The 24,347-nt window shown below is 32.3% G+C and overlaps 2 protein-coding genes across 2 annotated transcripts; one reads left to right on the top strand and one right to left on the bottom strand.

The window, feature by feature from the left end:
* Positions 1 to 1,206: 1,206 nt before the first annotated feature.
* Positions 1,207 to 2,130, top strand: LOC132803507 (uncharacterized). The gene has a single exon (XM_060816697.1). It carries the CDS (start codon positions 1,207 to 1,209, stop codon positions 2,128 to 2,130), a length of 924 nt encoding a protein of 307 aa, XP_060672680.1.
* A 2,241-nt stretch (positions 2,131 to 4,371) lies between these two features.
* Positions 4,372 to 22,346, bottom strand: LOC125422115 (alpha-copaene synthase-like). Its single transcript, XM_060816696.1, has 8 exons — positions 22,236 to 22,346; positions 20,855 to 21,137; positions 20,124 to 20,496; positions 19,661 to 19,882; positions 19,346 to 19,484; positions 18,869 to 19,120; positions 18,041 to 18,319; positions 4,372 to 4,551 (listed from the first exon to the last, which is right to left on the bottom strand). The coding sequence occupies exons 1-8, from the start codon at positions 22,344 to 22,346 to the stop codon at positions 4,372 to 4,374; spliced, it is 1,839 nt and encodes a 612-aa protein (XP_060672679.1).
* Between the last annotated feature and the right edge of the window lie 2,001 nt (positions 22,347 to 24,347).

Below are 24,347 nucleotides of genomic sequence, written 5' to 3'. Positions count from 1 at the left end.
TACACAGTCAAATAAAATAATATTTTATTCGGATAATTAATACCCGGTATCTGGGGTCCTAACACAAACGTTATCCAAAATACGCAAATTATATGTCTATGGAAAGTTTACGAGATGAGGAACATGAAACCAACCTTCGTCGGACCCATTTTGACCGGCGGTGGTCGGAATTTACTCGTGAATCACCGGCCAAAATTCAACTCCTCGTATCTCACAAACCGCTTCGAATTTTGGACTGGGCTGGCCGGAAAACACAAGAAAAGAGGAGAGAGAAAATTTCCAGCCGGCGGCTTCTTCGGCCCGATCTGGACGCGTTCGGCGACTGGTGGCCGTGAAATTTTGAGGCCGAGCTCGCCTCCGTCCCCCGCTCATCCCTGGCCGGCGCGTGTAGCAAGGTGGTGGCCGGAAACGAAGAAACGGTGACGGCCCGATAGGAAGAAGGAAAGGAAAGGAAGAAGAAGGAGGAAGAAGAAGAAGAAAGAAAGGAGGCTTCGGGGTGGCTGGGCATTTTTCCCACGTGGGGGAAAAGAAAAAAAAGAAAAAAAGAAAAGAAAATAAAAAGAAAATAAAATTAAATAATTAAATAATATTAAAAATAATATTATTATATAAAATAACAATAATAAAATAATATGGTATTAAGCATGGTTGACATGTGGCATCTCAACATGGTGACACATGGTCACATTTATTAAGTCACACGTGGCACATCGTTACACGTTTTAAAAAAAATTATATTAAAATAACACAGTATTTGAAAAACTCTACAGGTCCATAACTTTCAAACCACATGTCCAAATCAGACGTGCCGCTAGTCTATGGACTCGTATCGACGAGCACTTTACAACCATGCACGAGTCAAAGCTCAACTTTGCATGAATAAAAAGTCAACTCCGGCACCCTTGGACAGTTTGGACCTCAACTTGTTTTGCTCATAACTTTCAAACCGTAGCTCCGTTTCCAACGTTCTACTAGTCTACAAACTCATGCCAACGTGTACTTCGTAACGGTACCTCAGTCAACCTAGAATTCCATCCGAATCAAAAAGTCAACTTTTGACCCCTTCGGTCAACGGTCAACGGTCAACCTCGGTAAAAGTTGGAAAATTTCCGTTGTACTTTGGGACGGGGTGTTACAACCAAGTTCTTTTTGTGGAAACTAGCAAACCATGGTCTCCCCGTAGCAGCAAACTTATCAAATCGTGGAATGTCTGTAACGCACAATGAGTGTGTTCATGGATGCAACTATAGCGAAGACGAAATACATGTCTTCTTTCTGTGTGAAGTGGCTCGGCAGATTTGGCTGGCGAGTCCCTGGGGCTTAAGGTGGGAAGCCCTGCGGCTCAATGACCTCATGTCCTTCCTCCACTGTCTGTTCAACCCAACAGACTTGATTCCCATACATGAGGATGATAAAGAGACATTCCTCTTCTTTGGCGCCACCATGCTAGAATATTTATGGAAAATCAGGAATACAAGTTACCATGCAATAGAGTCTCCATATGTGCAATTAACTCCCGATTTGATACGCAAAAAGGTCAATGAGATGATCGACGCAACAAAACGGGATGCTAGTGCTAGCCACAGTCCGGAGGTGTCCGACAGACACATCCGTCTTTCTTGGAGAAAACCGACAGCCGGTTTTATCAAAGTAAATTCATATGCAACGATGAGATCCAATGGTTGCTTCCTAGCCATAATTGCCAGGAATGAAGAAGGAAAAGTCCTGTCAATACACTCCTTCAAATCGAAAGTCTCCATCCCTGAAGTAGCCGAGTTAGAAGCTATTGCAAAAGCCATGCACAGAGCCCAGGTTCATGGGTGGACAAAGATGATTTTTGAAACCGATGCCCAGACAGTCATTAAAGCACTCCACATGAAAGATAGATCCCTTATTCAATGGGCTTCAGAAAGCCTTTTCTCAAATATTATGCTTAATATTTCCAGTTTCCAAATTGTAAAATTCAGTTGGGCTCCTAGAATAGCAAACAACTTGGCCCATAATGTTAGCAAATGGTCGGCAACTTATTATGTAGTAGGTCCTATAGACCTAATTTGGTTGCCTAGTGTGTGTACTGAGACAGTGATCCAGAAAAGTGCACCTGAGGAAGCTCCCTGGATCCAACTTTAATTGTTTTGTCTTTTTTTGGTTTCGAATGAATTTCCAGTTTAAGCCAAAAGAAAAAAAAGGTCGGATCCAAGCCTTTTTAAGTGAAAAAAAAAAAAAAAAATATATATATATATATATAGATATATATATATAAACAATATTTTTAGAAAGAAATAGGATTGGTTGGGGTCGCATCCAACACTATTTATATCCTTTGTCTAGAAGCGGTTTTTCCTTTTTTACTGTTCATTTTGGTTAAAAAACAGCACGGCCCCATGCATTTTGCCTTTTTTTTTTTTTTTTTTTTTTTCATGTTTCAAAAGCTGGTTGCACCTCTCAACTACCTTGTTTTTCATCTAAACACTAGCTTTGGCAAAGCATTCGATAGAGAACAGAGATCAGAGTCAATAACATGCCCAAAATGTCTACCAAGTACACAAATCATATATAGCCTCCAAAATATTCAACAACAAAGCCAAAATCAACCATATTAAACTAATCAAATCCATAATTTCGACCAGAGAATCAAACCCATTACAAGCCCTAGATTGTATCAACAAATCCAATCAAAACTCTAGAAAGAATGCTTCAAAGCACAAGCTAAAAGTGAAGCAAATGCCAAATCTTTTGAAAAAAAATCTTAACGTAAGTCTATATCTAAAAAAAAAAAAAAAGTTAAAAAAAAGAAACCAAAACTTTTTAAACCCTGGACTCATTAAGGTTGACTTCATTACTTCTAGCCATTAAACTAGTTCCAAAAATCTCAAAAAACAAAACCTTTCAGGAAAAAAATAAAAAACCAAAGATCCGTCTAGAAAAAACCCACTTCACCAAATAACAAAATCGTCACATATTCAACCTAAACCATGAAAAGAAAAAAAAAAACAAAAAGAACAAGAAAATGCTTAAGCTCAACCATGAAACCATCCATCCATTATCTCTGGGTTTCTTTTTTCTCCCTCAATACATGTGATAAATGACAAATCCAACGACAAAATAGAGAGAGAGAGGAAAAGCGTCTGTCATTGTGGGGGAAAGTGAAGGATAAGAGTAGTGGCGCACTTTAGTAAATAACAAGGACAAATTACTAAAATGCAAAGGGGAGAACAAAGGACGGGAGAGAAGACAAAGTGATCGGCCAAAAGAAAATATTGTATTGTGGGACCCACTTATCTAAAAATCAACTTCATTAATTGTTTTTTATTTCATTTTATTTTATTATTATTATTTTTTTGTCCTTCTGAGTGTTTTTTGAGTCTAAATGGACAAAGTAAATTTTGAATAACAGTTTCATTATTCATGCATATTTATTCTTGGTAAACTTAAAAAAATAGAAAAAAAACAAATAAAAAATGTTCAATAAAGAAAATTTAATAAGTGAATTAAATGGTTCTGGAGGGTGCGGGGTGGAGGCGGGCAGGGCACGTGAGGTCAAAACGGGATCCGTCGGACTAAACTCTGTTAATGGTCATGTTAAATGACAATTCGTACTCCTTTCTAGCCACTTGCTGGCGTTTGCTATGCAGGATACGTTTGGATTGGACTGGATCGGATAGGATAGGTACGGATCGGATGGGATCGAATAGGATAAAATAATATAGTACTGTGTTTGACATAATTTCGAATTAAATAATAGACTAATTTTTCATATTTGGTGGTGCAGAATCGGACTATTTTATAATTTTAATTTTAATTTTTTTAAAAATAAAAAATTTAAAAATTATATTTATATTTTTTTAAAAAATATTATATCTGATTAAAGTTCTAAATTTATATATTTATATTTACATGCAAATTTTAAATTTTTTTTAATACCCACAAATTAAATTAATATATAATTTTAGAAATAAATTAAAATAAAATTATACATTTTGCAGATTTAGATTCCACTTTAGAACCCAAATAAACTAAAGCAGAAATTTTTTCACCATATGAATGAAGGTGTATGATTAATGACTTTGCAACCATGAAAGCTCAAAATATAATTTATTCCTTCTATCTTTTCACCAAGACAAATGAACGTCCACCAAGCAGCCACATTACAAAATTTTCATAATTTGAAATTTGAGATTTTCATGATACCATAAAACCAACTACAACAAAACTAAGGATATAAAACCATTGCAGAAAATTTTTACTCCATAATTGCAACTCCCCCAGCAGCCTTTCTCTTCTCTATCATGTCATTTGCTTCTTCTTTGGTAACTCCTTGCTTAAGCAAAACAAGTGCCTTCTCAACCAGCTCTTTAGCTTCCTTCAGTCCTAGATTGGTAAAGGCCCTTCTTTAATCACCTTGATTTTTGCAGCAGTGTCAAACTTCTCCAAATTCACATCAAAAGCTATCTTCTCTGCCTTCTTTTGTTCAGCCTTTGAACCAGCAGTGCAATAATCCTCATCGTTTTGTGTATCAGTGAAGATATAGACTGCTAAAAACGTTGTTATCTGCCTTTAAACAAAGCAGTTGTAGCATGTGGCTATTATTTACTACAACTCGAACTGCATGGACTATGGACTCTGTTATCTGGAAAATTTTAAAAAAATATATCAAATGTGTAATTAAAATATGTCACTTCATAGAGGCTACAATGATTGCAAAGTGTGCCATAATATATAGAAGAATTATCTCAATGAAAAGAGAGTGATAAAACATAGATCAGAAGCATATCATTGTGACCAATGGGTCCCACATCCACCTTACAGCTTCAATATAGCATTTGATAAATCCTAGCACAGATGCAAAACTAGTTTGAATCCAGTTATCCTCTACATCTTAATTGCCAACATCACATCCCCAAAAGAACTCATTATCAACAGCATCAGTTCTTGGTCATCAAGAACTTGGCATATTGGAACCTCGAATACAAAATGCACTAATACAGATGAAAATCTCACATGTTGAAACATTTTGTTCCAAAGTTTCTCCATTTTAAACATAGCACGGCATTGGTTTTTCAACAGAGCATTCACACCAACAGTTTGTGAGACAATCATCGATCAACAAATTAAACTAGAAGCAAAAATCATTCCTAAGAAATGTAAACAAACAAAAAATGAACCATGGCTATGGGAAATTTGAACGAAGATACTCATAACTTTAGGTGGAATGAGAATCAATAAAAAAAATTAAAGGGTTAAGATTTACTGGATCAGAGATCTTAATCTTTGCACAACTAAAAAAACGAATTCACACATTATCAATATACCCATAACTCTTAATGAGTATCCATTTTATCAAATCCCATTATTCGTTTTAGAAGAAAATGATTAAAAAGAACAGAGCTTAAACTAGTTTTAGTAATTTGCTTATTAAAAACATAGTGACAAAAAAAATTTGTTATATATTTTCATACATTAACATAATCAAAATTAGCTCAGTAGCAGAAAAATCAAAATTAACTCCGATTCAAACGATTATATTATTAACAATCCTGCTAATCACCAAAAATACTTCATCCCCAAGAAGGAAGCATATTTAAGTGCCCATTTAACACTCTATGCAATTCATTATTGAAAAATTATAAAACCCATATAAAAGAAAACAAAGAGATGAAACTCAATTCCAAACTTATTGGCATACAAGCAAAAGTAGTGAATTTTTTTTTCCTACACAGAAATGATATGATAAAAAATGAATTTCGATTGGGCATCTGTATTCCAATTCGAAGGTCCAATTCTACCCACCATATGCAGTTAAGAATTTCCAAGCTGACAAAGAACTAAACAATCAACCATCGTTATGGTGAGCCACAACATCGAACAATCTAGTGCAAGCCCCCTCTGGCAAGATTTAACTTCAAATTCAAAACTTTGACAATTTACAATATCAAAAAAAAAAAAGAAGCATATATATATATATATATATATCGAAATTTAACAAACCCAAGTTACATTCATTGAAATCCCTTTCAAAAATGCACAACCAAATTGTGGGCGTCTTCATACATGGTGCAGGTGATTGAATACAAGCCCTAATTTCGGTACATCAAAATACAGACATTGGAGAGAACACGAAGAAGAAGAAATCATACTAATAGGTCGTGTTTCTTCCTCGGAGGGATGCAGAGGTCTGGAGAGGCCATGGATGTTCACCGGGGAAGAGCTGCTTCGATTGTTGAGATGATCTGGTGGACCTGCTTTGGCGAGAGATACCAGCGAGAGACACCACCGAGAGAGAGGAGAATGGGACGATGAGTTTGGGATAAAACTGACCCAGGTGGAAAATGGGTCAGTTTAATCCTGCGGTAGTGGGACTCTTTCACTGTACAGGTCAAGTTGTCCCATTGTCTAAATGTTGATACCAAACACTGGACTGGGACACAGTCCTGTCCTGACCTGTCCAATCCAGTGAAACAAACACGGTCTATACTTACAAAACCGCCATTGTCACTACAATTTTTTCCTTTTTTTTTTTTTTTTCCCTTTGTTCTGTGGGAACAAGTAGAAATAAAAGTGGAAACCCAATAAAACAAAATCATCCAATAAGAAGAAGGAAACCCAATCAATAATTAAAAATAGTTTAATCTATTGAGCTGATGAGCACCTTCTTATTTTTTTTCTTTTTTTGTTGGATTTGATAAATTTTTAATAATGCTTATAAATGCACAAAAAAAATTAAATTTTCAATAATGTTTGTAAAAATATAAAAAAATAAGAAAAATAAATTAAAATAAATTTACAAAAAATTTTTAAAAATAAAATTAACAATAGTCGATGCTTTTGTTATAAAAGCATCAGCTTTGGCCTTCTCTTTTTTTTGTTAGATTGAATTTGACAAATTTTCAATGATGCTTATAAAGTATAAAAAAAATTAAATTTTTAATGATGCTTGTAAAAATACCAAAAAAAAAAAATCACAAAAAAAAATAATAATAAATTCACTAAAAAAAATTAAAAAATAAAATTAACAAAAGCTCACTCTTTTAAAAGCTTTGGCTTTGCCCTCGCCACCTTTGTTTTTCACTTTTTTATTATTTTTTTTCTGTTAGTTTGAATTTGATAAATTTTCAATAATGCTTGTAAAAGTACAAAGAAATTAAATTTTCAATTATGCTTATAAAAGTACAAAAAAATTAAAAACAAATTTACAAAAAAATTTAAAAAATAAAATTAACAAAAGCCGATGCTTTTGTTGAAAAAGCATTGGTTTAGGTTCCCTTTTTTTCCTTCTTTTTTTTTTTTTTTTTGGGGGTTAGTTTGAATTTGACAAATTTTCAATGATACTTGTAAAAGTACAAAAAAATAAAATTTTCAATGATACTTGTAAAAGTACAAAAAAATTAAAACAAATTTACAAAAAATTAAAAAAAATAAAATTAACAAAAGCCGCTGCTTTTTTTGGAAAGCATCGGCTTAGGCCTCCCCTTTTTTTCGTTTTTCGTTTTTCCTTTTTTTTTTTTTTTGTATTAGTTTGAATTTCACAAATTTTCAATGATGCTTGTAGAAGTATAAAAAAAAAAAAAAATTTTCAATGCTGCTTATAAAAGTACAAAAAGAAAATTTAAAATAAATTTACAAAAAAATTAAAAAAATAAAATTAACAAAAGCCAATGCTTTTGTTGTAAAAGTGTCAGTTCCCCCCCCCCCCCCCCTTTCTCTTTTTCTTTTTTTATTTATTTATCTTTGATTACTTTGAATTTGACAAATTTTTAATGATACTTGTAAAAGTATTAAAAAAAAAAATTTTAATGATATTTGTAAAAGTACCAAAAAAATAGAAAAAAATTACAAAAGAATTACAAAAAGAAAAATAATAACAAATTTACAAAAAAAATAAAATAAAATAAAATTAACAAAAACCGACGCTTTTGTTGTAAAAGCATTGGCTTTGGCCTATTCTTTTGTGTTTTTTTTTTCTCCTTTTTTTCTTTTGTTAGTGTAAATTTGACAAATTTTCAATGATGCTTGTAAAAGTATAAAAAATTGCCATAAGCATTATATTGAATAAAAATTGCCACAAAATCCAATTTATTATTTTTGTTCAAAATGATTTTTTTTTAAATATTAAAAGCATCAAATCCGAAGCTTTTATGCTTAAAAGTGTCGGTTTTTCCCCATCATTTTTTTTTTTGCCTTTTTCTTTGTAAACAAAACAAAAAAAAAATAAATAAAAACTTTAAAAATTTTGATATACTTTAAAATTTCTCATTTACAAAGTTAAATATGCTCTGTTTTTTTACTTGGTATTCATTCAAGTATACTAATTTAGTAATTCGAAATAACACATCAAAATAATTTTTTTTTTTTTTTAATATTGAAAGCACCAAAGTCGACGTTTTTATGCTTAGAAGTATCAGCTTTTCCCCATAAAATTTTTTTTGCCTTTTTCTTTGTAAGCAAAACAAAGAAAATAAAAACTTTTAAAATTTTGATGTATTTTAAAATTTCTCATTTACAAAGTTAAATATGCTCTTTTTTTTTTTTTTTACTTGGTATTCATTCAAGTATACAAATTTAACAGCTTGAAATAATACATCAAAATGTTTTTTTTTATTTTCTTTTTTTATTTTTATTTTTATATTGAAAGCACTAAAGCCGATGCTTTTATGGTTAAAAACGTCGGCTTTTCCCCATCAATTTTGTTTGGGCCTTTTTCTTTCTAAGCAAAACAAAGAAAATAAAAAATTTTAAAATTTTGATGTATTTTAAATTTTCTCATTTACAAAATTAAGTATGTTGGCTCATTCAAATATACTAATTTAGCAATTTAAAATAACACATCAAAATGAATTTTTTTATTTAATTCTTACTAGATAGATGCGTTTCAAATTATAATGTCATAGCAATCATAAAATTAATTTAATTAGAAATATTCCAAACAAAAAAACTATTAGATACCCAAATTTCATACACACCTTGTATAGATATAAATATAAACAATATATGATATACAGAGAATTGGTTGGCCGCCTCTCATGAGATCTTATCTCTCTCACTCTCTTCTTCTATTTCTTTCTAGTTTCTTCTCCATAACATCTAAACCCTAAATTCCAACTGCTTTCACTCTACGCCTCTAGGGTTTCCATTGCAGGTGCTTTTTTTTAAAAATAAAAAATAAAAAATTTGTTCATCGATTTGTTTTATCAATATCAATACTTGTTGGCGATTATCGTTCACTATCTTTTTTTCCTTAAATTTTTGTGTTCTTTGATCTCTAATTTTGTTCTTATTCCTTTTTTTTTTTCCTTCTTTTTTAAAGTTTATTGTTGATCTTAATCTGTAGGTTTTTCAACTTGAAATTTTAATTGTAAAATTTTTGTGGCGATTATAATCTTGTATGGTATATTATGACAGATAATAGGTAGATCGAAGTTTGTGTGCGACAGTGACTGAATATGTTATATATTTGTATGTATGTACACATATATGTTTGGGTGTATAGTTCATTGAGAAACAGTGTTTGCTATATGAATTAGCTAATCCTTAATGTGGGGATTCAATGGTAGGTGAGATCTAAATAGATAATTACCTGGATTTTTTAACTATGGTTGTTTTGATTTGTTATGGTTTTAGTATGAACGTTCTTATTATATCCATGTTTGTTTACTTGTATAATTTCTTATGATTGGGACTGGGAAGGTGACACTTTTTTTTTTTTTTTTTTGCTATCTTATATTTAATGGACATGATTAATAGTGAAAAACGCTCTGTCTTGTTTAATTTATTTGATTACTGAATGCTTATATTCTTTCTAGTTTCCTCTCCTTGTTTTTAAATACTATTTATTTCCCATAGTATATAAGGCAAATGGTCTACATTCTGAAAAAAAGGAACCAAGAAAGAAAGAAAAAAAGTTTAGTTACGACCCAAGCCTGCAATCCAACCCAACTATGCTCGTTCGAGTTGAGGTCCAAATATTGAAAATGGGCTTTATCAGTTTGTCATGTGCATACTGTGCTCTTAACAAATGAATTAATATTATTTACATCTAGTGGAAGAAAAAAAAGCAAGAAAAAAGGAAACACGTATTATAAATGTTACAGAGAATCTTCAATGGTAAATATGTATTAGATATATAAATTGAGAGGTGATATAATGGATAATTAAATATAAAATTATTCTTCAATAATAATGCATATAAAAGCCATTTATGATTATCAATTAATTAAATATTTTGTTAATTTTTTGAAAGAATTGACATTTTAAAGAAAGTTTTCTTTCTTCAAAAATTTTAAAATCTAGAGACTTGTTATTTTGATAATGTTTAAGTCATATCAATTTATCATTTATTTGAGAAATTGCAATTGGACAGTAATTTTTTTAAAATAAGTTTTATATTGTTTATACAGTATGTTTGTTTTTATAATCTGCATCCCACTGGAGATGCTTTGATACTCTAATTGCACAATATATATGTAACAACCCGTACCAAAATATACAAGTTTGACCAGGTTTGACCAAATTTGACCAAGTGAATAATATGTAGGTCCAAGTTGACTTTTTTTAATGGTCAATATTTTTTATTTAACTGAGATACTATTGCGTAGATCTTGTCGATACAAGTTCATAGACTGGCGGCACGCCAAATTCCGAGTTATGGATAAGTTTTATATCAGTATCCAAACCAGTCCCCAAGTTTTTGTCTGACCTAGGCTCTATATAAGCCTCGGTAAGTGTGCCAAACACGAAACCAAATTTCAAAATACCCTTTTCAACTCCAAAACCCTAGAAATTCTCCCATCAAATCCGTGGATCCAAACTGGGTCGTTTCGACCTGTTTACTGTCGAACTGGGTTACCGTCGTTCTTGCCCATTTAGCTACCAACCTTGTACACGCACCAGCCAGAGAGGAAGCCAACATCGAGGCAAGCTTGGCCGTAAAATTTCACTGTGAACGTTGGCTGGACGCGTCTGGCCGGGGAGGTGGGTCATCGGGTTTTCGCAATTTTTGGCCGTTTCAGGCCAACCCATACACCTTTTCCACTATTTTCTACCCCTCTAAACTCATTTACATGGTTCTTTTGCCCAGATTCCTTACCATTTGGGAGATCCGACGATGGGAAGTTCTGCCGAAGCTTCAACCAAGTTTTTCGGCCACTGGAGGAAACCTTGGACCAAGGTGACCATACTGGTGGGTTCCTTGTCTCTTGAGCTTTCCGTCAATATAAATATTGTGAATTTTGGAGGTCTTTTGATAATTTTTCCATTTTTAGATCAAGTAGTTAATTTTCGGATAAGTTGAGACTATGTTTGGACAAAATTGGTCCAATTAGTTAAAATTGGAGTTGGATTAGTAAAATTGGATATTATTAGGACCCATTAGGTGATTCAATTTCAAAATATTAGGTTTCGGGTGAAAATGTAACACCCCGTCCCAAATTACACCGGAATCCGTGCACGTTGACCGAGGTCGATCGTTGATCGAGGTGGGTCAAAAGTTGACTTTTTGTTCCAGTTGAAATTTCTAGTTGACCAGGGTACCGTGGCGAAGTGCATGATACCCCGAGTTCGTAGACTAGTAGCACGTCGAAAACGGAGCTATGGTTTGAAAGTTATGGGCAAAACAAGTTGAGGTGCAAACAGTCCAAAAGGTGCCGGGAGTTGACTTTTTCTCGTTGTGTAATTTTGTTTTGACTCTTGTATGGTTGTAAAGTACTCGTCAATACAAGTTCATAGACTAGCGGCACGCTTAAATCAGACATTTGATTAAAAAGTTATGGACGTTTGAAGTTCGCCGGATATCGTAATATTTTATTATATCTGGCTTAAGTGCACAGTAACACCATGTGTCATCACCTGATTGGTTCACGTGTATGAACAGTATCACCACGGTGGCTTTTATTTGACAAAAATCTCGGGGAAGAGAGAGAAAGAGAGAGAGGAGAGAGAGAGAGAGAGAGAAACCGATCGGCCGCCAGAATCTTCAAATTTTCCGGCCGATTCTCATTACACTCGCCGGCCAGACGGAAGCCTCTCCCCATTTCTGGCCAAACCCTGAAATTTCACGGCCGTTGGTCGCCGGACGCGCCCGGATTGAGGCGGTGAAGCTCGGCGGCGATTTTTCCCTCCACCGCCGTTTGCCCTATTTTCGGCCATTTTTAGGCCACACGCGCTAGCCACCCCTCACCACCTCCTCAAGTCCGGCCTACCCACCAAATTTCACGGCCACCGGCCTTCGACACGCCGGGATCGGAGCGTTTTCTGGCGAGGGGCCAAAAATCTTCAAACCCTGATTTCTCCGCCGTCCGGCCTCCGTTTGCCTCACCGCCTGTCCTGTTGGAATCCTCTCCCCTCGACTAAAAAACCACCAAAAATCTCAGCCAACGGCCACCGCATGCGCCGCCGCCGGCGACGGTTGCAGGTGACTGCGGCGGCTCGCCGGAAGTTACTGTTTCGGCAAGTACCCAGTTGCACCGCCGGTCCTTGTCCACTGTGTCCGACCTTCTGAATCCAAATCCAGCATCCTTTTCCACCAATTCGCGATGATTTGGGAGGATTGAGGAGTCGAATCCCGAAAGCTTTCCGGCGAGATTCCGACCCCTTCGGGTCCGATCACCGGAAAGTAAGACCGAATCCGTGATCCTCATCACTCAAGCTTCGATTCGGTATATAACTCGTAACTTTTAGTTGTCGTTGTGTTCGCTCCCCGGGTACCCATTTGGGAATTATCCGATTAAAATATTAATATATTTGGTTGGTGTACTGTGGATGTTTTAGGTGCGCGTACGAGTAGTGGAGTTGATCCTGCGGAGGATCTTAGCTGATTTACGTGCTTAAGGTGAGTGACCCACCTTCAAAAATATTTTGGGCAATTAATTATGTTTAATTGGTATTTAAATTATGCTCATGTGGTACAATTTAGTTATGGTTTTATTGTGATTTAATTTATTTATTATGCATGAGCAAAATATATTTCGGTAATAGTCGTACGTGGTTTTAAGTATTATTTTGGGCATAATTGGTTTAAATATTTTATGAAAATATTTGTTAAATTGGTGGTTTAATTTTATAATTATGCCCACTGTATTTTATCTGTTGAACCTCGTATTACGAGAAAATTATGGTTTATTTGTTATCGATGTTTTCGTACCGGTTTGTTAAATAAAAGTATGTGGGATGGTAAGTGTGAAAATTTAATATATTTCCCACGGTAATTTTGGAAAACGGTACGGTTGGTTTAATAATTATTTTAGACGCACTCATACAGTATTGGTGTTCTAGTGTATGTACACGTAGTTTAGCGCGCAAGTATTATGTGGTTTAGCGTGCAAGTATTATGTCTCCCGTGGTTGCCATTGGACCGTGGGCAGGCAAGTTTGTTATTGGCCACAGCCGCCCCCCTCCTTGGCCGGGATGACGGTTTCAGCAGCGGTACTGTCGGGACGCCGAAGTGCCGTTTGCAAGTTTCTCTCTTTAATCTCCCGGCCAGTCGGTGCTCGGGACGCTGGGTATCGGAGGGCATCACTGGTATATGGTGTGGTGCGTCAAGTGTAATTTTCAGATAAAGTTTAAAACCCCAAAGGTGTTCAAAAATTATTTACTATAATTTATTACATTTTAATTATATATATTGGGGTATTTATTTATTTATTGTTTATCAAATGGTTTGATCCCTTGGTTTTCGGGAAGTACGAATATCGGGTTTTGTGAAATTGTTTTAAAAAGGGAACATTTCCAACGGAGTGATTAGTGAGAGTTTTGAGGGAAAATTATTATTTCCAACTGTTATTATTTATTTATTAATTGTTGGTATTAATTCAATTCCCTTATTTGTTACATTATTATTATTATTATCATTAAAAGTGTTTAGTAGTTAGGGTCACTCATTGAGATGATTAGCATCTCATGTTTTTAAGTTCCGTTCCCTTAGGTGCAAGGGGTGGTAGACGTTCTTCCGGAGCGAACCAATTCTCCGCTGCTATCGTGTTTCGAGAAGTACTTTTGTACTCATTCATTTCAGTTGTATTATTTCTTTCATCTTTGTTGTATTTTTGTGGATTAGCACTTCATAAAGCTCTGTATACTATTTGGACACTTATGTTTTATTTATGCACTGGGTTGCTGTTATTGTTGTGAAGTGCTGTAAATTGTGGAAACAACTTGTAGTTTTGCGGGAGGAATAAAGGGGTGAATATAGAAGTGTGTTTTCAGTGCAGGTAATTTTTGGTAAGTCCTACCCTTAGGGGAGGTGCTGCCGGATTTTCCGTTGGAAGGTTCGGTGGTATTTCCTTGGGATCAGGGCTTGTCTAGGGTTCTGGGAAGGAATTCTGGACGGGTCCTGACAGAAAATCTCCAGTTTTGGATACCGGATCCTAAGGACACGCAGTATAATTGGACTGTCCAATGTCCAATTTATGCAATTTTATAGTACTATAAATTATTTTGAGACATTTGGGTTATACAAGTGTCTCTGGTTTAGTTGTTTAGAGCCTGAGAAATATTTTATTATATTACAGGCACTCGAGTTGAGCTTGGAGACGATCCTGTAAAGGAGCAGGCTTGAGCATCTACAGTACCGTGAGTGGTTATTATTTTTAAAATGTTTTTGGTATATAGAATAATATATATATATATATATATATATATATATATGGTTCGTTATTTTACGTATATACAAATTGATTGAAAGGATTGCATTATGCATGTATAATATCTGCTTTCACTTATATGAGTTATCATTTTATGCGGATTTTAATAAAATTTTTGTTGATTTTTAATTTTGATGAGTTCATAATGAACTCGTGAATTATGTTAATTAAATATTCTGATATTTGAATTGAGATTTTAAATCGTTTCAGAAAATATTTGATTCGAGGAGCAGATTTAAAATTTATATGATTTTGAACATGTTCAAATATTTTTTATAATTTTTGGGTGCTTAAAATTGGTTTTATGGTGAATATATTTCATTGTAGTATTTTATAGTTTTCGCATGAAATGGCAAATTGATATTTTTGAAATATTTAAATAAGCAGTTGAGCTTGAATATTAAATTATGATTTATGATACAGTATTATTGGAAAAGTATATATGATCTCACAAGATTATTTTAAGGATACTGTATCGGTTACTTTTAAATTGATGTACCATGTAATGCCAATGTCTTGGATCAGTATTATATTATATTATATTACAGTGCACTAGGTTTTGCCACGGTACCATGAGGTTAGGTTCAGCGCACAGGATATTATTGCCATGGACCGTGAGGTTGGGATGTTCCCACAGGTTATTATTGCCATGGTATCGTGACGTTGGGCTCAACCCACAGGATATTATTGCCACGGACCGTGAGGTCGGGTTTATCCGACGGTTTATTATTATTGCCACGAACTGTGAGGTCGGGTTTATTCGACGGTTTATTATTATTGTCACGGTACCATGAGGTTAGGCTCGGCCCACAGGATATTATTACCACGGACCGTAAGGTTGGGTATGTCCCGATGGTTATTTATTATTTCCAAGACACCGTTCGTATATTGAGGGTCGTGAGGTGAGTGTATCCCACGATTTACAGATTGGTACATCGTATGGTACATTGTATACATTTGAATATATTGTTGATTTACAAATATTGTGGTTGATTTCTGTATTTTCATATTTATTTTGTGGAACTATGTTTATTATATTTTATACTCAAATATTTATATCTTGATTTGAGACATTTCATAATATTACAATGATCGTTCATTCATACTTTTGAGCATTGGTTTTTATGATATTAAATTGCGATATAAGTTTGGGTTTTGTGAAATGATTTTTAAACGGGAAACTTTTCAAACGAGTGGCACGAGAGGTCTTGAGAGAAAAATTTTTCAGACATAAATTATTAATTTTCTATTATACTATGCCACTCACTGAAATTTCTTTATCTCATGTTTTATTGTTTTAAATTCATTCCTCTAGGCCCAGGTAGCTAGTAGCAGTCTACCTTGCGCACAGCTTATCGCTTTGTTCCTTCTAAGACAGCAGCTGTATTTATCTTTCCTTTATCTATTGTTATCTTCTGGACTTACTTATTACTTATTTTTGCTCCTAGACTTCGTTGCCACTCTTAGAATGCTCTGATTTTAAATATGAGACTCAGTAGAGATCATGGTACTTATGTGTGTAGTTATGGCCTGTAGTACAGTAGGCCGGTTGTGGACTTTACGTTGTTGTAGATTTATATATATATATTGAGGTATTATTGTTAATGTTGGTGTTCGGTTGTGCACGTTTTAAGGTGAGGTTCCATTGGATATTCTTTAGGGATTGTCCAGTAGGACTTCATTAGGAGGGACCACCCAGGAGATCCTGGGAGAGTTCGCGGGACAGGTCCTGTCATATATATACATATATATATATATATATATATATATATATATTCTTTTCTAATTAAAAGCTAAATTTCTTGTTTTTTGGAATTTACAATCACTTTATTCATGCTAAGCATTTTGTTGTCAACCATTTATACATATTGTATAGTTTTTTTTTTATGAATAAATAACAAAAACTAATTAATAGTTTGTATGCATTACATTTAAGTTCTAATACAATAAAAGCTTTTTATAATAGTATTATATTTTGGAATAAACTCTATTTAGTCATAAAAATTTTTAGTCCCAACTTGGACTAGTTATAAATAAGAATAAATTTTACATTATAATAAGTTATAATTTTTTGAAGTCTCATATTAAGGAATTTTATCTCAACATAATGATAATTATCTATATATTACAAAATATATATGGTATTTTATAGTAAAAATTCATGATGACATAAAATATTTACATAAAATTGCTTGGGACAGTGATTTATTCTTTAATGTTATTATAATGTCTATAAAATTGCAAGTGTATAATAACTCATGGAAATGGATACTACTCTTATTGAAGCCAAAATATTGTCACTCTAACTCCACTAATTTATAATCTATTTATAGCTATAAAATTAATTTTGTCCATATAGTATGACTATAGAGAGCTTTTTACTGTAGACATTAGTGATGAACTCTTTTTTTTTTTTTATTTTTTTTCTTCAAAATGTAAGTAGTATTAAAGTATTAATAATATATGATATGATTTATATTTAAAAGACCTAATTATCTGTAACAGCCCAGTCCACCCGCATCAAGATATTGTCTGCTTTGGGGTATTCCAAGCCGTAGCCCCTTTCACGGTTTTGTTTCTACCAGTCCCACTGGCAAAATGCCTCTTGAAGGGAAATGTATCCACACGCTTATAAGCCATGCTTCGTTCCCCTTTCCAACCGATGTGGGATGTTATATTATCCATCATTAATGGATAATTGCATTTAAGCAATTTATAATGACGTTTTATTGTTAAACAAACAGTGCATACTCTTTCTTCCCAAAAAAAAAAAAGTGCTTATTCTTCTTTGAAAGAACTAATCAAATCATATTAAGTAAATAAGTCACTTTAAAACACAAATATTCAAATTCACTCATTGGTGCACTCATAATAAAGTCAAGAAATCAATAGGAAATCATAAGAGAAAATCAGAGAACTAATTCTCTCTCTTTATTTTATAATTATTCTATCTATATATATATAATATTTAAATTCACTTATTAATGCACTCATAATACACTCAAGAAACAAACAGGAGATCAAAAGAGAAAATAAAAGGACTAATTCTACTCTTTATTTTACAATTATTCTATATAATATATATCTATATATAATGAAATTTCGTTATTAGTACATTTTAATATAAAAACCATGAAAATCTTACGTATCTGCTTCTAGATTATTTTAAAAATCAAGTATTGAGATTTGAAAATATGTTTCATTTTGCTCTTTTAGAGTTTTAGTATTTAAACTCATAAAATCTATCAACTTTAAATCTTGACAATAATCCAAAAACTAATAATAAAAGTTTTAAGGGGAAAACCATTATGATGTTCCAATAGAAAATCATTATGATTATATATATATATATATAGATATATAGCTAGGATAATATATTATGGAAGAAGATGCTCGTGAATGGGTACAGGATCGACAAGCAGCAAAGAAATGGTGTCTTTGATCAAATGAGGATTGGTATAGCTGTCACCGTCCTTGTACGAAACATCTGACATGCGTGCAAGATTCAAAACGCAGTCAAGAACAGGGGTTGCTACAGCAGTTGGCTTCATTAATTCCTGGTTTATATCTTTCCAAGCATTTTCAATTTCTTGGTGCAACATTTTATATGCTTCTTCTGCTTCAACTCCATGTTGCTCCATGCAACATTCAACTGCCGATGCACAATGTTCTCTCTTTCGCTCGAACTACCAATTACAAAAAACAAAAACCTCAAATAAATACACAGTTGCACGACATAGACAAGATGAAATAATTATATCATTGTTGTCTGTAGATGTATAAGAGCAAGGTATAAATATAAGAAAGGAATTCAAACAACTTGAGATGAAATTAATTTACCAAACCATATATTAAAAAAAAAAAAAAAACCTCTTGTTGTCTTCCAGACTTTTGATTTATTATCTTATCTTACAATGACTTTGATGAAGTTAACCATACTTGTAATTTTGTTTTAAAAACTTTCATCTATGTAAGTGTGTAAGGCTAATTTTTTCAAATTCATTAGAAAGAAATGCATAATTTTACTAAACTGATAAAAAATAAAAATGAAAACATGCAAAAAAAAAGAAGAAAAAAAGTCAAAAAGGCAATTTGAAAATCTTTGTAGTTTGGTTTGATAGGTAAATACAAAAGTAATTTAGTTTGGGAGTAAAATTATTTCGGTCTAATTATATTTAGTTAGCAACAATTAGATACACACACACACACATATATATATATATATATAAAACAACCTTATGGGAGGTAATGTCGTTCATTAGTCTACCAATAAGTGAAGCAGCTTTAATGATTTTTGGTTTATTAGAGGCCCAAATGAAAGCTTCTTCAGTTGCAATCTCCTCACCCATGAATAGAAACGAGGCCGTTATGAGAGCATAATAAGTAGCACTTACTTCCCCATTGGATATGTATTCCTCCACCCCTGGAGTGCACTTACTATGAAACCAACCAACTTCAGCAAAATAGGCTTGGACTAATTCTTTCATCTAAACTCATAAAAAATAATATATATTATATAGTAAAAAAGTAACTAACAGAACATGAAAATCATCATAAACAAATATATTTTGTTCAAATAAACAAAGATTTATTTTGATCCCCTTAAGAATTTATAAGAATTTTTTTTTCCCTTTAATCTCCCTTTTCCATTTGAAGATTTTGATTATTAAATAATTCTAAAAAAAGAAAAACTTAAGATTAATTGGGCTCACTGCTTGTTTTGCATAAGCTGAACCATAAGATCTTCCTTCCTTGTTAGTATGCTCGTCAAATTGACTATAATTATCCACAATTTCCTGATATATCAATTTCATGTAATCTGGAAGAACATCTTTGGCACTAATATCCCACCTGAGAATCATTAATTAACAAAACATAATATCTTATCAAATTTAAGGATCATAATTTTTACTAAAATAAATAAATAAATTGAATATGATGGATTGAAAAAAAAAATTACTAGATCAATGAAATTTTAACCAATTCATATATGAGCTAAAAGCATAAATTAATTATAATTATATTACCTTATGATTGATTCCGTGAAGAGTTTGATTTCTTCATATGTTCCATAAGCATCAAAGGTATCATCTATGATGGATGCCATGGCTACTACTTTGGTAACTAACACTCTTGCAAGGGAATATTTGGGTTCAAAAAACATTGCATAAATCCAAGAGTATAATTCTACTAGTCTGTCTCTTGCATAAGGCAACTTCCTTCGAAAGTCCAAGTTTTTCCACCACCTAATTAAATCACATATGTATAATATAATCATAATAATTTTCAGTAACACAAAAAATGTATAATATATAATCATTATTTTGAATTAAATATACTAATTAAAGTATGAAAGAGACATCACAACTAATTAAGTGGCAAGATTAAAAACTCAATCTTCCGATAATATTGTCCTCATCATATTTGAAGGATCTTATAAACAAAATACTAGAGATACTAAAATTCAAGTTCAGCAAGCTTTAGACATACCTTGATAGGTTAGCTACTTCCTTTTGATGCAATGCTTGTAAAACATTAAAATCCAACTGTGCCAACTTTAACAAAGTTTTGTTGTGGGACTTTTCTTTAGGGTAGAAAGAGATGTAATGTCTTGTCTCTGACCTCGGTATGTTTTTACGGATGGACCGGTTAAGGGCGAAGATGACACTTGCGGCGAGGTCGGGGTTCATATTACTTAGCTCTGACTGAAGATGAGTGGTGGTGAAAACTAGGGCTCCATCAAGAATTTCTTCCCCATGCATGCAAAGGTGTGCTGCCTCATATAGACTTAGCATGGCAGGAACATCAGCAGTTAAGGATGCCTTAAACTCACCATCTCCGTACTTGAACTTGTTAAATACATCTTTCACAAAATAAAAAACCAAAAATCCAATTGATCTTTAGGTTGTAGACCAACCAACACCAATTTATATATAAAATTCCAAAAGTGCACTAGAAACAGTAATTTTGATTATCTGAAATATATAATTAATCACATATAGATAGTTTGTCTATGTTATTTTTTATCTAAATCATGTTTTGATCCTCTTGTTTCTTTTTAACATTGCTTTAATCCTCTTTAAAAAAAAAATTACTTACACAAAAAAACAAAAATAATAACAATAATAATAACGATGTGATTATGATGATAATCATAATAATAAATCTAAGCACAAATAAAAAAAAAAAATGAATTGAAGTGTATAGAGACAGAAACTTACCGCATGAAATATAATAACCATGTTGCCTAAGCAAACGAAACCAAAGTGAAATAGTGTAAAGGTCATCATCCTCTTCAACAAGAAATCCATAAGAGTTATAGATCTTTTCTAATGCTTCGTTAATCTCCCTCTCAAAATGGTACGACACACCTAAACGTTGGATTGCATCAATCAACTCCAACTTTTGCAAAGGTTTTTTGTGAGAACATTTCATTATCAACCCTTTAACTTCTTCCTTCAATTCTTCGACTTGTTGCTTCATTTTTTCGATGTGCTCCTTTTGCTGCAAGGCGAATACATATTGGTTAATTATTAATTAACGCTATGGGTACCAAGCTGTTTAACTTGTTTATAACATATTATTACTTTATTGGCCTATAGTTTCATTTATCTCTTTTAAGTTTTACTTTTGTAAATTATATTAATTTTTCAACCTATCATGTAATATAAACATTTTTTTTTCTTTCTTAGTGAATAAACATGCCATGCATTTTAATAATTTCATATGGTAAACAAGTAGGTGGCTATAGCACTGCTAATTATTATTTATCACAATTGATAAATATATATATATATATATATATCAGTAATTTAATCGTCCGGTTGGAGGTACATCTAGAAACAAGTAAATCTATAAAGAGCTATTAACAGTCAATTATTTTTATGGGCCTTTTTATTTTGCTCTCGGTTTCAAAAGGGACTGAAAACCCTAATCGTTTATTATTATAAATAAAAAATAAAAAAAGTATGATTTATAAAAATTCAATAAGTAATAAAATCTTGAAAAGATAAGATGAACCTTTATAAATTTATAGAAATTTTAAATACATCTTTAAATTCAACCTTTTTAAACAATCTAAGAGCTAATATGAGAAGTCCGAATAGTTTTTTTCAACAAGATGGTTCTAGTCTAAAAATATATACTAAGTTATTAGCTTCTTTAGTCCTTAAACTATACCCATAATTGCCCTTTAGCCCATGAATTTTTTTATTAATTTTATTTATTTATTTATTTTTGCTTACTTTGGTCATAAACTTTAATTTTTGATGTACTTTTGGTCCTTTAACAATTTTTTATCTACTTTTTAACAATTTGGACACATGCATGTGGGTCTTGCGGAAATGTCTAATTTTGTAATTTCATTATTTCTTTATCATAAAATATACTGTATGTTTCATAATTGTTAAAAATTAAATTTAAAAAATAGTTTAAGAATCAAAATGCACAAAAAATAAAATTTATGGATGAAAGTATCAAAAAAGAGAGTTTATTTAAAGACCAAAAAATACAATTATGAATATAATTCAAGGACTAATAGAACCGGTAACCTAAATATACTAAGAATAGGCCAAAAAAAAAAAAAAAAAGGCTGTAGCATACCACCGAGAGAGAGAGGAAATAATCACCCCAGATGCTGGGATGAAAATCTGCCGAAGGACGGTTTTTACTTTGGGTTAAGGCTTCAGGAACTGCTGAAACTTGGATCGACATTTTGTTTTAAAGGATCTGGAAATTGAGTTGCTTATCTGCTTAATTAGCGTGTGATCATTAAAATGCTTATTTAGCTCAAGATTTTATAGAGGGAGTTGAGTGCATGCATGACATCATGTGCATGCATGAATACCAAATTAAACATCTTTTTTTTTTTATTAAAAAAATTACACATTTCATGGCATCATGCGACAATTGATGTTCAATGTTAACTTTCTATTGGGATATCATTATTATAGTACAATATTTTCATTTTCAACATACCTCATCCAGTAGCAGACATAAAACAGAAATCAATATTTTATGTTGGAGGTGTTTCCGTGCTGATTTTCATCTTAAAAATTGCTTTCATTGAACGAAACTTTCGTAACTAAATAATAAAAACTATAAATTAAAATTATTTATAGTACAAAGTTTAAATCAAACGGTCCTTTTTTTATTAATTTTTGCTGGAAGTTTGAGCCAATCGTTGATTTAATAAGATAAGGGCATATGACTAAATAAATAAAAATATAAAACAATCACTTCAAAAATTTAGGAGATAAAAATTGAGGGACTGGGTTCATCGTACTGGTTTTAGCAGCAGCCGGCGGTTGACCACATCTGCCAAATTCTTAACTATTAAGAATTACAAAATTTTGAATAAGTTGTCAGTGGTTAAAATCACTGAAACAGTTACTTAGTTTACGATTATAGCCCTTAATTGTCAAATGGCAAATTAGTATCTCGTCTCAACTTATGGTTCTGAATTTGAATTATACCACCTCAGATTAAAAATTAAAAGGGAATTAAAAATTATATAATTAATTGTATATTAGTTCAATTTGACTAGCAAAACCGAATAAAATATTATTGGCTTAATGTTTTCATGCACCTAGTTTAGTGCAAATAGGGCGGCCTTTTTTTTTTCAGACATTGTCAAAAGACAGTGTATAATCAGGCTTAATATTATGTGTACATAATATTCAATACACTTGAACATTATTGTCCCTGTAGGAACAACCCTTGATAAATTTACTGTTTTTTTTTTTTTTTTTTTTTTTTTTTTTTCAAATCCTCATACACCAATATCAAAAAAATAAAATAAAAATTAAAAAAAGTAACTATTATGTGTGATGATTAAACGCAAAGATAGAAATATGTTGGAAGCATGTATTAATTATTTAATTCTATATTGATGATGAGTTAATTTACACAAGTTAGTGGCTACGCATTGGTAGACGAGATAAGCAAGCCCTTAGTCTATCTAATACAACTCATCAAAAATACTGACATACATACAATTAGATAACATACAGATGAATGATGAGAATTATATACCTAGCTATACAACCCAATGATCCTTAGCGTATCCATGTAGCAGATACCAACTAGGTAGAATGTTTATCTCTAACATTATGGATTTTTAAATAGTATTTTTTTTCCATGGATCGACTTGGTACAAATATGTGCTAAGGGTCGTTCTACACACCGAAATCTTTGTGGTCAACCTGGTAATTTTAAATAGCAATTTGCTAAAGTCACATTTGGTAATGGTTTTTTTTTTTTTTTAGCTAATTTTGCTTATTTCAAATGTTTTTTAGTGTTCTAGTAAAAGGTATTAGAATTTGTTACGAAATACCTTAAATTTCAGAGTTGATATATAAAAAAAAAAAAAAAAAAAAAAAACCAACCTAAAAATTTCAGAGAGAGAAAAAAAAAGAAAAATTAGTTTTCCCCTGGTGACCGATTGTATGAATTTGTTCTTTTGCTGCAATATACAACATCAAGTGCTGTATATTGCATGTTGCCCGGAGCAATTGCAAGCCTGAGGGGTTATGCAGTGAGAGAAGCATCAGCACTCGTTTTTCTTGCAACATATTTTTGCTCTTGCACATTTCTACAAATGGTTTACCTGGAAATATTGTACTTTTAGAAATGGGGTTAGTAAAGTTTTTTAATAAATTGAGAAAGGAGATTTCATTACTAAACCTTAAATCCAGGATACGATATATGGGTTGG

This window comes from Ziziphus jujuba, chromosome 4 (assembly GCF_031755915.1).
Source record: "Ziziphus jujuba cultivar Dongzao chromosome 4, ASM3175591v1".
Classification (NCBI taxonomy): domain Eukaryota; kingdom Viridiplantae; phylum Streptophyta; class Magnoliopsida; order Rosales; family Rhamnaceae; genus Ziziphus; species Ziziphus jujuba.
The sequence above is the reverse complement of the archived record's forward strand: the minus strand, read 5'-3'. Positions and strand labels throughout refer to the sequence as shown.

Excerpts from the sequence above, each read along its gene's own strand:
- LOC132803507 (XM_060816697.1), top strand. The coding sequence starts at position 1,207 with ATGTCTGTAACGCACAATGAGTGTGTTCATGGATGCAACTATAGCGAA.
- LOC125422115 (XM_060816696.1), bottom strand. The coding sequence starts at position 22,346 with ATGTCGATCCAAGTTTCAGCAGTTCCTGAAGCCTTAACCCAAAGTAAA. Across the intron at positions 19,883-20,123 it reads GAAGTAGCTAACCTATCAAG|TAGGTGGTGGAAAAACTTGG; the intron begins GTATGTCTAAAG and ends ATGTGATTTAAT. Across the intron at positions 19,485-19,660 it reads TTCACGGAATCAATCATAAG|GTGGGATATTAGTGCCAAAG; the intron begins GTAATATAATTA and ends AATGATTCTCAG.